Raw genomic sequence first — 15,253 nt, 5'->3', positions numbered from 1 at the left:
GTCGAATCTGAGGCCATTTGAGCACCAAAATAGTTAATGGTAGTAATTGAATAAGTATGAACCCACGGTTCATTCTGATATAAATATATTAATGAATAAATAAAGAAGCAAAAGTTTTTCCTCATAGTAAAGTGCCAATAAATAAACGTAGAAGGAATAATGGAGTTAGAAAGTCACCATTGACAAACATCATAGAAACAACTGAGTCAGGCAAAAATCATGGATGGATGCTGAAACAAGTGTTTGAAAGTTCAATGAAGAATAGGATCTCTACCCAGTCTCAAAGTATCCACTCCCAAAATACTAATTACAACAGGAAAAATAACTTTACAGTGGAGAAACCTTCCAGATGACACTTCCTTAACCAAATGACCAAAGTTAGTATCAGTCATGGGACAAACTGACATCTGGTGGCTCCTGATATGATGTACTAAGAAGGATGCATGCCATTTTTGTGGCATTCCTGCAAAAAACTGTATAACCTCAATATAATCCTAACTGGTTTCCTTATTTCCATTCTTGCTCCCCTATTTGCAACCTCTAACCCACTCCTCTACTCAAAATCCTGTAAGAAATATGCATTTTATTCTTTCAAGCTAGCTGGAAAACAGAAGGGATGCTAGGAACCAGAGCATGTATCTTAGTCCATAAGATGGAAGCCATGTACTGAGAATGGCTGAGCAACGAGACAGAAGGAGTTTGGATCCCTGGATACACTACTTAGATCAGTTAAGGTAACGTAAACAATGTGAGCACTATTCAAAAAAGTAAGATGAAAATTAACTTTTTAGCTCATTCTGATCTATATATGACAACAGTGTAACAAGGAAGTTTAAAAAAAACTAAGCAATTTCAGGTTACAAGAGTAGAACTATAGTTGAGATCAAGAAGGAAATAATCTGGGGCCGGCCCCCTGGAGGAGTGGTTAAGTTTGCATACTCCACTTTGGTGGCCCAGAGTTTCGCCAGTTTGGATCCTGGGCGCGGACATGGCACTGCTCATCAGGCCATGCTGAGGCAGCGTCCCACATGCCACAACCAGAGGGACCTACAACTATATACTGGGGGGCTTTGGGAAGGAAAAAAAAAAAAGAAGATTGGCAACAGTTAGTTAGCTCAGGCACCAATCTTTAGGAAACCCTGGTGGCAATAACAACTGTTTTTAAATGTGTGAAAAACTACCCTATGAACAAAGGAATAGACTTGTTCCAGAGAGCAGTACTACGATGCAATGGTGGACATTTTAAGAAGGCAAAATTGGGTATCGTTATATTAGGAAGCTTTTTGTAACACTAAGAGTGTCCAGAAATAGAACTAACTAATTGTTGAGGTTGTAAGCTCCTGGTCAATGAAGGTGTTCAGAGGTGGGAAGATCAGATGTCAGGGATGCTGAGGAAAGGACTTCCTGTGAAAAGGGTGGGGGAGGCAGAATTCAATGTGCTCCAGAGTTCCCCGAACTTCGATGAACTCCTGAAGTTGTGTTTATTTTTTAGGAGGTCCTTTTTCTTTTCTTAGCAAGTCTTGTATCATAAAAGAGGCACTATTTTTATCCACATATTGTAAATATAAACTTCTGTGTCTACAGTTAAAAGTTTTTGTTTTTATGTCTAAAGTATAAGGAGATATTGCAAAATATCATAAAGGTTAAAAAATGGTTTCTTTCTTACCTTTGCTGATGAAACAATTTGCTTGGCCTGGCGTCTTGATAAATGATCAATTGTCCTTATCAGCACTTCAGGATTTGCATTAGCTAAGTGCATCAGACTTTTATAACCTGCACTGTATAACTGTTTTGCTCGAGCCTGAAAAGTATTACCAAAACCATTAGGATCAGAATTTGGGATTAGGAAAAAAAAAATTAAGTGTCCTACTGAAGGGAAAAAATTCACATGTGAGAGATAGGAATAAACTAAGATAATAAAGTAAATATGAAGAGATATATCAGAATCCTGAGGAATATGAAAAGATGCATTTGGGTGGTTCCAATCTGACAGCAAGACAGCTTTCCGTGCAGCTTAAGTCAACTGATGTGCGCTGCAATCCAGAATGAGAAACCCACTGAGGCACTTAGGCTATGGCACTATTTCAGATCCCCAAACAAAATGTACTGGTCCAATATTCTAAAACTGTTCTCATTTTCTGTTTGTGAGTGTGTGTGTATGTTTTCCGAAGCAGACGAACTCTTCTGATTCAAGAACTGAATAACAGAGAATAGACTAAAATCAAGGGTTGGTCGAAAACAGAAAGCTGAAAAACCAGCTGAGGACACTTTCTTCTCACTCTCTCAGGAAATGGAGATACGCCTTGTCACTACCTGAGCACTCCAACCATGGAGAAGCACTGAGTCTAAACTGACAGGGGTAGCTCTTCCTTGGAGTGGAGGAAGGAAGAGATGCTAAGGGTGAGCAGTAGCACACCTATTTGGGGAGAGTCACCCCTAAACCTACTGTTATTTTTTTTCACTAATGTGATTTTTCATCAGGACTACTTCCAGATTAACAAGGCCATGGCAGCAATTTACTAAAAGAATATAATGTTTCTGTGAGTTGAAATCATCTCAGTTGGAAACTGGGAAGCTACTAACCTCTAAAACTCCAGTCACCTCCATGAGAGGGATCAGCTCTGCCTTTACACAGTAAGTCAGCTTCTTGGTAAGTTCTACCAAAAGGACTCTATAAACCCAAAACTCCTCAAGCTCCTGCAGAACACAAAGAAAGACACAGAATTTAAATCCGGTAAGTTATTTCAAAGTTTAGTCTGTATGGCTCGGGGCTCAGAGAGGATGCTCCTTTATGTAAGTTTTGGAACTTGGGTTAAGCCAGAACAATGATTCCAAGCAAAATTATTATGAGGAAACATGGCAGAGACTCTGAGGAATTTGATGAACTGGTTTTGAGATGAGGAAAAAGATTGAAAATGGAAAAATAGGTCAGTAAGAGAGCTCTATTCATTTTTATCAAAATATCAGGAAGTGAATGAATAGTTTTTCTTTCCCAAACTACTGAAAACAATTCCCACTTTTGCAAATTTATCTTGAAGACGAAATATTAAATATGGAAGGATTCAAATGCAACACGATGCTCAGTGAAGCAATATTTAAAATAATAATTGGAAGCCGTAAGTCGATTATTATTAAAGCTTGTGGGTAAATGGGTATTCATCATATTACTTTGTCTTATTTTACATGTTTGAAATTTTCTATAATAGCAGCTTTTTTTTTTTTTAAGTTTCCTTTATAATGTTTGGGTATCATTGTGAGAGTATGTGATGCATGGAACAGCACTAGTTAGCCATTTTGTGACCACTAGGAAAATAGTCAATGCAATAAAGATGGCAGAGTAAAAAAAACAAAACAAAACCTTGAATAGAACTATTGAATCAATCAACCCTGGAACTATCTTAGCTCTGGCTTTCCTGTTGTATAAGACAATCATTTTCCTTTATTGTTTAAACTTCTAAGGGGTTTTTCTGTTACTTGTAGTTAAAACTATCTTGACTAATATGATTGGTGTACTAGTTTATACCACTTACATAATTTTTAAAAAGAAAAAAACACTTTAAATTATTGAAAATACATTCAGGAGAACACAGGTTGTCATGTAGATTGATCCTAGCATCAACCATCAAATTATAGTTGGTTTTCCAATTCAACCAATAGATTCTTTAACTTGAACAATTCTATAAGGCTTAAGTCCTTATAGTCCTAAGTAAAACAAAGGGCCAGAATATTAGGAAAAGCCTCTATAAATATAAAGACCTACAAACATAGAAAACACATTTTCAAGGCTAGCTTCTTATTATCTACAATTTTTGTCTACTGCTTAGCCAGTGTGTGATTAGGGAGTATAAGCTAATATTTAAAAATCAGCATAAATAAAAGATATTTAGAAAGGTAAACTTGCTAAACTAATTATCATTCAATCCGTAGTGAAGTATTTTTGAATTAGTTACTCCATTAGTACACATGATAATTAACTGCCATATACATATACAGAATATGGAGGTTTAAGATAGAGCAAATGAAGTAGATTTTAAGTTTAAAAGTAGAATTCATAGGGAAAAAAGTTAAAAAAATTTAAGTATAGAAACAAATATGGAAAGAATTATTATGCCACTCAAAAAAGAAGAAATTTAAATGCACCAAAAATGGCTTATATTATAAATTCATAAAAAAAATTATCTGGGTAGAAAAGTCTGGTAAGCTTTGTTGTGTCATTTAAGGAAAATGTGAAAGCTTCTTTTAGTAGTGTTTAACAAATCCATCCCAAAGGCATATGGCTAAAATAACGCTTTCTTCTTGAGTTATTTTATAAACAAAACATTTGATGTAGAAACCTAGCAGCTGCCTGACGTTAGAAGCAAAAATGTTAAAATACTGTTGCAATCAAGAGAACACGGTACTAAGCAGTCATGAGGTAGCTGTTGGATATTGGTCATCAATACTTTATATGCTTATCACTCATGAGAAAGACACTCACACAGAACACACATCAATGGAGAAATGTCATTTTTAACAGTTGATTCCAAATATTTGAAACTATTAATGGTGGTTCTAAAAGTAGGGATAACTAGATGATTTCTACTTGTTCATTATATATTTTAGTTGATCCTGTCATTTTTTTTTTTTTGAGGAAGATTAGCCCTGAGCTAACATCTGCTGCCAATCCTCCTCTTTTTGCTGAGGAAGACTGGCCCTGAGCTAACATCCATGCCCATCTTCCTCTACTTTATATGTGGGATGCCTGCCATAGCATGGCTTGCCAAGTGATGCCATGTCCGCACTCAGGATCCAAACTGGTGAACCTCAGGCCACTGAAGCGGAATGTGTGCACTTAACCACTGAGCCACTGGGCCAGCCCCAATCCTGTCATTTTTGTATCTTTACCATAAGTATGTATATAGTATTTTTGTAAGCAGATAATAGCAAAGATATAGTTTAAATAAATTTTGAGTGCTTTGTATAACATAATAAGTCAACAGAAAACAGTAACTGGTTTATGAGTTTATTAACAGATAAAACAAGAATATGCAAAAAGTATGGAATTCAATGGAATTACCTCACAGAAATGTAGCACACAAGATGAGAATGAGGCAGCTGCAGTGAGAAGATTTTGTACATATCCTCGAGGCATATTAAATTTTTCAGACACACTCCAAATGTTGGTTTCTTTGAGCAAGGTAAAAAGAACAAAAGACAGGTATAGTCTGTTGACAATGCCCTTGTCCACTTTCTAGAAAGACACAATCAAAGAAATTTATGTACTGGACCTGCTAAAAATGTACATTATATTCAAATTGGACAAATGGTAAAGTGAACGAAGTTGTACCACAGGAGAGTAAGGACAGAATGATTCCACAGAAATAAAACCGATTTCTAACATTTGTACTTTAGATTAATTCAAATTGGTTATCATTTTTCCAAGTATAAAAAGAGATATGCCAAACTGTTTCCAATTTAAATTAAACTTCCTTCTATAGGGCGTATAGAGGGTTGAACTGTGTGTTGCCCTGATATGTTCAAGTCCTTACCCGTTGTACCTGTGAGTGCAACCTTATTTGGAAATAGGATCTTTGCAGATCTAATTAGTTAAGTATCTCGAGATGAAATCATATTGGATGTACAGTGGGCCATTTGGGGCTCTTTATTGAATGAGTGGTGCCCTTCAAAGAGAGGACAGAGTGACACAGAGAAGAAGGCAATGTGAAGATGGAGGCAGACATTGGCTGGAGGAGTCTACAAGCCTAGGAACACCAAGGACTGTTGGCAACCACCAGAAACTAGGGGAGAGGCAAGACGGCTTCTCCCTCAGAGCCTCCAGAAGGAACTGACCTTGCCAGCCTCTTGATTTCAGACATCTGGCCTCCTGAACGATGAGAGAATAAATTTGTTGTTTTAAGACACTCAGCTTGTGCTAATCTGTTACTGTTGCCCTAGAAAAAGAATACAGGAAGGGAAGGAGCTGGGGAGACCTTGACATTTACTATGGCATTTATGGACTGTATAGGTGTGTGATCGTGATTCTAAAGTAGACAACTGCATTTATTTATTTATTTAATTTATTTATTAAGATTGGCACCTGAGCTAACATCTGTTGCCAATCTTCTTCTTCTCCTCAAAGCCCCCCAGTACATAGTTGTATATTCTAGTTGTAGGTCCTTATGGTTGTGCTATGTGGTTGTGCTATGTGATGCTGCCTCAGCATGGCCTGATGAGTGGTGATGACTGCGCCCAGGATCGGAACCGGCAAAACCCTGGGCCACCAAAGTGGAGTGCGCGAACTTAACCACTTGGCCACGGGGCAGGCCCTGCTGCATTTATTTAGATAAATATATTAACAAGCTGTCTATATTGTGAACTATGAGGAAACATTAGGTTCCAGGATTTTCAAATGGTCATGATAAATAATTAATGTTTCCAAAGTTAAAACAGTGAAGAAGAAAAATGCTTCCTGTAGCTGACAGTTTGTTTTCTGTACCTACCTTTACCTCTGGCGTCTACTGACTATACTTTTGTGTAAAGTATTTCATAGCTAATATCAAGCTAACTTAGAAACTGAGTAACTCATACTTAAAATCAGAGGGAAACAAGGATGAATTTGAAAGAGAAAAGGTAAGTATAAGATATGAAATTACACCATCTACCATAGTAAAAGAATGTTTGCAATGAGAACTTAGGGAGACATGTCAAAGGTGTACAAATTACAGATTCTGAATGTTGATACTAGATCACTCTATCTAGAAGCATTAAGCCAAAAATGTGTAAGTTGAATAACAAGTAGGAAAAGATTGCTTTTAAATTTCCCAATTTTAGTGCACCTGCATTATTAACTATAAATTGAGTTAATGTAGATTTTGCTTGGAATGTATTTTCTAAGCCAAGAAAAATGATATGATTATACTACATGGCAAGATAAGATGCTTTATGCCAATTTCAAGATCTTTTATAAGAAATGTTTTTAAAAAGGGAGAGCCTTTTTCCATGTGGAGAAATCAGATTTTAAGTAAATAAAATTTAAGAAAAAGAAACATTTTTCTAGAATTAAGAAATTTAAGAATTTAAGAAAAAGAAACCTTCAAAACCTTAAACTATTAGCTAAACCACTCTTAATTAAGATACATTCATGCCCATACTATTTTAAATACTTAATTATCAATTGAACAAACATTTATTGATTGTGTTTCATAAAATGTAACAAAAATAAATTCTGATTCAAGTTTAAAAAGATGCAGTATTCTAATAAGATTCTGTAAATGCTTATTTGGTAATTAGTTCCAAATTAGTATGGTTTTGTTTTTATTTTATATTTTAGAGTTTGATATAACAGTTTTGTTTTAAGAAATATTTAATTCAATGTTTTTTTTTAAAGATTTTATTTTTCCTTTTTCTCCCCAAAGCCCCCCGGTACATAGTTGTGTATTTTTAGTTGTGGGTCCTTCTAGTTGTGGCATGTGGGACGCTGCCTCAGCATGGCTTGATGAGCGGTGCCATGTATGTGCCCAAAATTTGAATCAGCAAAACCCTGGGCTGCTGAAGCGGAGTGAGACAACTTAACTATTTGGCCATGGGGTCGGCCTCCAATTCAACATTTTGAAGGGCAAACAATAGAGCCATTTCTGAGGTGATAGCCCCAATCTAAATGCTGTGACAACATGAATGCTGAAGTACTAAACAGAGATCTATAATTCTATGATACAGCAATACATGGAACAGAAGCACCATTCAATTCAAAGGTAAGTAAACACCATGTTCCATTTTTCAAAATGAAATTACTACTACTTGTGAAAATTTAAAAGATATTGGAGGGAAATGGTAGGTAAAATAATTAGGTTTCAATGAATATTGGATTGGCAAAGAAAATTAAAAATGAAAAAAAGTATATCATGAGGGGGAAAATGATATTAACTTAAGGAATTTGAAGGCATATTTTCCAAAGAACTATTTCCACTTGTCTTAATGTCAGTGTGTGCACTAGACACTTGGCTTCATGCTTGTTGACTGAATTTTAAAACACTAAAATATAAGATATCACACAAAAGAATATTAGCTTATCTGCTTGAAGCTTCTAAAATGCTTTATGTACTTCATGTACTAAACTGGGAGTTCTCTGAGGACAACGAAAAAATAGTAACAACAAAAACCACAAACCTGTCCTATCTTAGCATCTCTGATACCAAGCAGAATGCCTAATAAAACATTTTTAGAAAATATATTTTTCTCCCTTGAATTAAATTTTTTTCAGAATTATATACTATTGTAAAAACATTTTATAAATATTTTATAATTTTTATAACGTAAGCCATAAGAAACCTAAGAAAAATAGATTAATAAGGTTTACCTTTTCCTGTGATAAAAGCCTTCTATGTGCATGAAAGAATATTTCAGAAATACAAAGATGCAAAAAAAGGGCTACCACACCAACCCAAAATAAATACTGTTTTAAAAAAATGCTTAAATTTCTGGTCCTCAGATGTTTCTTTTTTGAGGAAGATTAGCCCTGAGCTAACATCTGCCACCAATCCTCCTCTTTTTGCTGAAGAAGACTGGCCCTGAGCTAACATCCGTGCTCATCTTCCTCCACTTTATATGTGGGACACCTACCACAGCATGGCTTGCCAAACAGTGTCATGTCTGCACCCAGGATCCAAACCGGCAAACCCTGGGCCGCAGAGAAGCAGAACATGTGCACTTAACTGCTGTGCCACTGGGCTGGCCCCAGCCTCAGATGTTTTAAATAGTAAAATGAGAAACAAAACTGAAAAAATGTGAAACAAAAAGATCAAGTCAACAAAGGAGATGATACCACAGCATTAATTTTTGTTAAATAAACTTAGTCATTAGGAAGGAGAAAAAGACTATGGTACCTTCTTGATAGCTTGGCCTGATGCTTTCTTCCCAAGAAAGTTTTCAGAGACTCCAACAAGAGCAGCTACATTTTGTTCTGCTGGACTGAGCTGGCTAAACTACATAGAAAAAGAATACAGATGTAGAAAAATCAAATGGTAACTTTTAAAAGTCTGCCATTTGAACCAAATCCAGAATTTCCTGTGATATTACATTTTCATGATTTTAAAGGATATCAAAAAACAACACAAATTTTATTTATAAATATTGCAAGCTTAAAAAATATATTATTAAAATATAACATACTTTGGTAGAATTACTTAAAGACATGGTCGCAAGTACTGTGACTATGGATTATGGTTTCCATGGACTACTGGAGATGTCTAGGGGGAGGGAGAAGAGGAAAAGCTTTTGAAAGTAACTGTAATATATAGTACTGCTCAAAAAAACTTACAATAACAATTCAAAAATATGATATTAAGAAGAAAGGTGAGCATGAATGACATCAGCATCATGGTGGAGTGAGCTCTTCCCTTAGACTCTCTCCCTTAAGATACAATGAAAAGGACACACATAAACGAACAGAGGACATTCACACAACACAAGAAATGTCTGAGAGATCCGCACAGTCATACATCTGAGGGTGGAGGTGCTGGATGCTCCCCTGCCCCCTGCCAGGAGGCAGCGGAAGGAGGTAAGGAGATCTCCTTTCCCTTCCTGACATGCAGTGATCTAGGGCAAAGGACTGCATGCAGCTCTGAGAGGAGAGGGGAGAATGGGCAGCCTTCTGTGGGAACGCCTTGGAGCTGCCTCCTAGCCTGTGGGAATGCTCCACACTGAGGAGGCTAAGCAATGGCAAGGGCATCTTTATCAAGCAGAGCAGCCCAGGAGGGCAGACAGCAAGTACAGAGCAGGAGCACCCCTGGGATCATGCACGTGGAAGAAAGCACCCCTTCACCTGCCTGGCACACCAGCTCGGCTGGTTGGCCAGAGCCAGGGACCCCTGCCAGAGTGCCTGCATGCCTACATGTGTATAGCAGCAGAGGCCAGTGGGAAAACGCAGATGGACCCTGTCAGTACAGCTTCTAAAGGATGGGCACAGCTGCCAGGGATTGCGGCAGGCTCAGAATTCACAGCTCCTGTCCCCTCACCCAGTGGTGGCAGGTGACATCTGTGATGAGATGCCACTGCTATGCGATGGCACAAATCTGCCCCATGAAATAGCCTGAAGAGGTATATTATCACTCCAGACCAGAAGGAAAATGACAAGTACCCAGAAATCAATCCTGAAGTCACAGAAATTTACAGTCTAAATGACAGAGAATTCACAATAACTATCAGAAAAAACTCAACAAGTTATAAGAAAACTCAAAAAGAGAGTTCAATGAAACCAGGAATAAAATTAAAGAACAAAGGGAATTCTTCACAAAAAGAGATTGAAACTATTAAAAAAAAATCAGAAATGTTGGAGATGAAAAGCACAATGTATGAGATAAAGAAAAATCTGTAGTCCCTATATAGCAGAGCTGATATTGCGGAAGGCAGAATTAGCAATTTAGAGGACAGAAATATAGAAATGCTTCAGGTGGAGGAGGAGAGAGAACTAAGACTAAAAAAGAAATGAAGAAATTCTCTGAGAAATACCTGACTCCATCAGGAAATGCAACATAAGGATTATAGGTTTTCCAGGGGGAAAAGAGGGGGAGAAGGGGCAGAGAGCTTGTTCAAAGAAATAATAGCTGAGAATTTCCCAAAGCTGGGAAAGGAGCTGGAATTACAAGTAAATGACGCTAAAAGAACTCCCAATTACATCAGTGTAAAAAGACCTTCTCCAAAGCATGTATTAGTAAAACTGGCAAAAGTAAATGATAAAGAAAAAATATTAAAGGCAGCAAGACAGAAGAAAATAATTTACAAAGGAGTCCCTATCAGACTTTCAGTGGATTTCTCAGCAGAAATCTTACAGGCTAGGAGAGGCTGGAATGATACATTCAAAATTCTGAAAGACAAAAACTTTCAGCCAAGAATACTCTATCCAACAAAAACATCCTTCAGATATGATAGAGAAATAAAAACTTTCCCAGATAAACAAAAGCTGAAGGAATTCATCACCACAAAACTCCCACTACAAGAAATGATCCAGTCCTTCATATCTGAAAAAAAAAAAGAAAGAAAGGATTTACAAAGCCTTGAGCAAGGAGATAGACTGACAAAAATCAGAAAACTGCAGCTCTCTAACAGAAGAGGCTAGCAAACACTTAATTATAACATTAAAGATAAAGGGAAGGAAAACATCAAAAATAACTACAATCACTTCAGTTTAACCACAAACTCAAACACAAAAAAGAATAATTTGTGAGAACAATAACTTAGAAGGGGAAGAGGAAGGGAAATAAGAGGCTGTCACAAAATGGACTATTGCACCTATGAAATCTATTATACAAACTTCATGGTAACCACTAAACAAAAAATCCGAACAGAGAAACAAAAGATAAATAAAGAGAAAACTGAGGATACCATCATAGAGAACCACCACACTGAACTGGCAGTCAGAAATACATGGGATGAGAAACAAGGGAGATACAGAGCAACTGGAAGACAAGTGATAAAACGACAGTATTAAGCCCTGATATATCAATAATCACTCTAAATGTAAATGGACTGAATTCTCCAATCAAAAGACAAGAGTTGCTGGATGGATTCAAAAACAAGACCCAACAATATGCTGCTTCCAGGAAACACATCTCAGTTCTAAAGACAAAAACAGGCTCAGAGTAGGGATGGAAGACAATATTCCAAGCTAATAGCAAACAAAACAAAGCAGGTGTTGCCATACTTATATCAGACAAAGTAGACTTCAAGATAAAAAATACAATGAAGGGGGCTGGCCCGAGGCATAGTCGTTAAGTTCATGTGCTCTGCTTTGGGAGCTCAGTGTTCACAAGTTTGGATCCCAGGCAGAGACCTATACACTGCTTATCAAGCCATGCTGAGGTGGCATCCCACATACAAAATAGAGGAAGACTGGCACAGATGTTAGCTCATGGCCAATCTTCCTCACCAAAAAAAAAAAAAAAAAAAAAGGACAATGAGAGACAAAGAGGAGAAGTATATAATGATAAAAGGGACATTCCACCAAGAGGACATAACACTTATAAATATATATATGCACCTAACACAGGAGCACCAAAGTATATAAAGCAACTAACTGACCTAAAAGGAGAAATTAACAGCAACGCAGTAATAGTAGGGGACCTCAATATCCCACTTACATCAATGGATACATCATCCAGAGAGGAAGTAAACAAGGAAATAGTGGATTCAAACAAAAAACTAGATCAGATGGACTTAACAGATATATATATACACATATAGAACAATCCATCCAAAAGAGCAGAAAACACATTCTTCTCAAGTGCACATGGAACATTCTTTTTTTTTTTTTAAAGATTGGCACCTGAGCTAACATCTGATGCCAATCTTCTTTTTTTTTTTCTTCTTCTTCTTCTCACCAAAGCACCCCAGTACCTAGTTGTATATTCCAGTTGTAGGCCTTCTGGTTGTGCTATGTGGGATGCCACCTCAACATGGCTCGAGGCGTGGTGCCATGTCTGCACCCAGGATTTGAATCGGTAAAACCCTGAGCTGCTGAAGCAGAGCACGTGAACTTGACCACTCAGCCATGGGGCCAGCCCCAGAACATTTTCAAAGACAGACCACTGGTTGGGAAACAAGGCAAACCTCAATAAATTTAAGAAGATTGAAATCATATCAAGCATCTTTTCTGACCATAATGCTATGAAACTAGAAATCAACTACAAGAAAAAAGCTGGGAAAGTGACAAATATGTGGAGACTAAACAACAAGCTACTGAACAACTAAGGGGTCACTGAAGAAATTAAAGGAGAAATCAAAAAATATCTGGAGACAAATGAAAATACAACATACCAACTCATATGGGATGCAGCAAAAGTAGCCCTAAGAGGGAAATTCACAGCAATACAGGCCCACCTTAACAAACAAGAAAAATCTCAAATAACCAATCTTAAACTACACCTAACAGAACTAGAAGACGAACAAACACCACCTAAACTCAGCAGAAGGAGGGAAATATTAAAAATTAGAGCAGAAATAAGTGAAATTGAAATTAAAAAAAAAAACAGTAGAAAGGATGAATGATACTAAGAGCTGGCTCTTTGAGAGGATAAACAAAATTGACAAACTCTTAGCCAGACTCACTAAGAAAAAAAGAGACAATCACCCTTGCCTTGTTCCTGTTCTCAGAGGGATGGCTTTCAGTTTTTCCCCATTGAGTATGATGTTGGCTGTGGGTTTGTGATATATGGCCTTTATTATTTTGAGGTACTTTCTTTCTCAATCCATTTTATTGAGTTTTATCATAAATGGGACTACATCAGACTAAGTATCTTCCACAAGGCAAAGGAAATCAGGAACAAAATGAAAAGACAACCCACCAACTGGAAGAAAATATTTGCAAATCAAATATCTAACAAGGAGTTAATCTCCAAAATATATAAAGAACTCACACAACTCAACAACAAAAAAACAAACAACCCAATCAAAACATGGGCAGAGGATATGAACAGACATTTTTCCAAAGAAAATATACAGATGGCCAACAGGTAACTGAAAAGATATTTGACATCACTAATCATTAGGGAAATGCAAATCAAAACTACAATGAGCTATCACCTTACACCCATTAGAATGGCTATAATTACCAAGACAAAAAACAACACATGTTGGAGAGGAAGTGGAGAGATGGGAACCCTCATACACTGCTTTGGGAATGCAAACTGGTGCAGCCACTATGGAAAAAAGTATGGAGATTTCCTGAAAAATTAAAAATAGAAATACCATATGACCCAGCTATGCCACTACTGAGTCTTTATCCAAAGAACTTGCAATCAACAATTCAAAGAGACTTATGCACCCCTATGTTCATTGCAGCATTATTCCAACAGCCAAGACATGGAAGCAACCCAAGTGCCCATTGACTGATGAATGGATAAATAAGATGTGGTGTATATATACAATAGAACACTATTCAGACATAAAAAAGACAAAATCGTCCTATTTGCAACAACATGGATGGACCTTGAGGGTACTATATTAAGTGAAATGAGCCAGAGAGAGAAAGACACACTGTATGATTTCACTCCTATGTGGAAGATAAACTAACACATGGACAAAGAGAACAGTTTAGTGGTTACCAGCGGGGAAGGGGTTTGAGGGGTGGGCATAAGGGGTAAAGGGGCACGTATACATGTGACTAACAAATAATAACGTACAACTGAAATTTCACAATGTTATAAACTATTATGACCTCATTAAAATAAAAAAAGAAAGTTAATTTCCTGTAACTGAAAGCTGCATACCACTTTTGCCTAGGATGTGCTCACCTATCTACCCTGTTCACAGTAAAATCGTAACAGACTACTCTACCACTTGGTTTTGTAATCAGCAGGAGCTGTTCCATTTTGCTACCGGCAATAAAATTGATATTCCTTCTCAGGTATTAACATCATTGGGTTTGGTTTATCATCATGCTTGGCTCTGATAGAGATTTCATGGAATTAAACTCTCAATCATCAGAGACAGCATCACAGGTTTCTTTACATCTTACACATTATAAAATAAAGTGGTCACCAAATCCTAACAGTAATTATCTTTGGGGGAATGGGACCAGGGATGATCCTTTTTTCTCTTCTGCATCCTTATTTTTTTTTGATAATCAACATGTTTATATTTAATAGAAAAGTAATATTTAAGTTAAACCAAAAATGCTATTGCCATATTACTCTTTTAAAAACTGAAAGACAAAAGGCCCAATTTCAAATATATTTTAATAGAGAAAAAAAGTGAATAATCACTTGATGAAAATCATATCATCTTAAAGAACAAAGCAGCCTATCTCAAAGAATCTTATATTCTCACCTGCCTGAAGTATATCATCCAATCAGGGTCACACTGAGAAGCCATATCATAGGGAGTTGTTAGGTAAATCAGATGCAGAAGGCTTTCAAGCACAAGTCCTTCTAGACCCTTCTTCAAGTCTCTGTAGAGAACGTCGCAATAAGCCAAATCTATAGTTCCTAAAAGGAAGATACAAATATTTAATCTTTTATAATCACCAAAGGGGGAAAGCAGTGATTTTAAAGAAAGTCTTGTTTATAAGTTACCTAAATATAGCAAAAAGTCTTCAAAGACTCTTATTATGTAATTTAGTACAACTATTTTGGAGTCATTTTGATAGTATCCACCAACATTCAATAAGTATATACTTTCCAGCCCAACTACTCTATTTTTGGGAATCTAACCCAGGGAAATATTTACACAGATATCCAAAAATACACAAATAGCGATGTCATGCAGCCTTGTTTATAACTGA

The 15,253-nt window shown here is 36.7% G+C and overlaps 1 protein-coding gene across 9 annotated transcripts in view; it reads right to left on the bottom strand.

Annotated features, from left to right (window-relative positions):
• The window catches only part of HELQ (helicase, POLQ like), a 50,853-nt gene that overhangs the window by 5,213 nt on the left and 30,387 nt on the right, over positions 1–15,253 (bottom strand). For 6 of the 9 annotated variants that reach the window (XR_011437064.1, XR_011437062.1, XR_011437067.1 and 3 more), the window contains 5 exons: positions 14,800–14,957; positions 8,862–8,960; positions 5,057–5,230; positions 2,584–2,697; positions 1,667–1,801 (listed from right to left, as the gene is read on the bottom strand). Coding sequence is in view for 4 of the 9 variants with exons in the window: in XM_014738789.3 (XP_014594275.1) it covers positions 1,667–1,801; positions 2,584–2,697; positions 5,057–5,230; positions 8,862–8,960; positions 14,800–14,957 (680 nt within the window). In the remaining 5 variants the exon portion in view is untranslated. Of the gene's footprint in view, positions 1–1,666; positions 1,802–2,583; positions 2,698–5,056; positions 5,231–8,861; positions 8,961–10,857; positions 10,995–14,799; positions 14,958–15,253 lie in introns of those variants that run through there. The other 3 variants (XR_001380469.3, XR_011437063.1, XM_014738791.3) reach the window with 3 other exon arrangements.

The sequence above is a fragment of the Equus caballus genome, chromosome 3, assembly GCF_041296265.1.
Source record: "Equus caballus isolate H_3958 breed thoroughbred chromosome 3, TB-T2T, whole genome shotgun sequence".
Classification (NCBI taxonomy): domain Eukaryota; kingdom Metazoa; phylum Chordata; class Mammalia; order Perissodactyla; family Equidae; genus Equus; species Equus caballus.
This window is presented reverse-complemented; position numbering and strand designations above follow the sequence as displayed.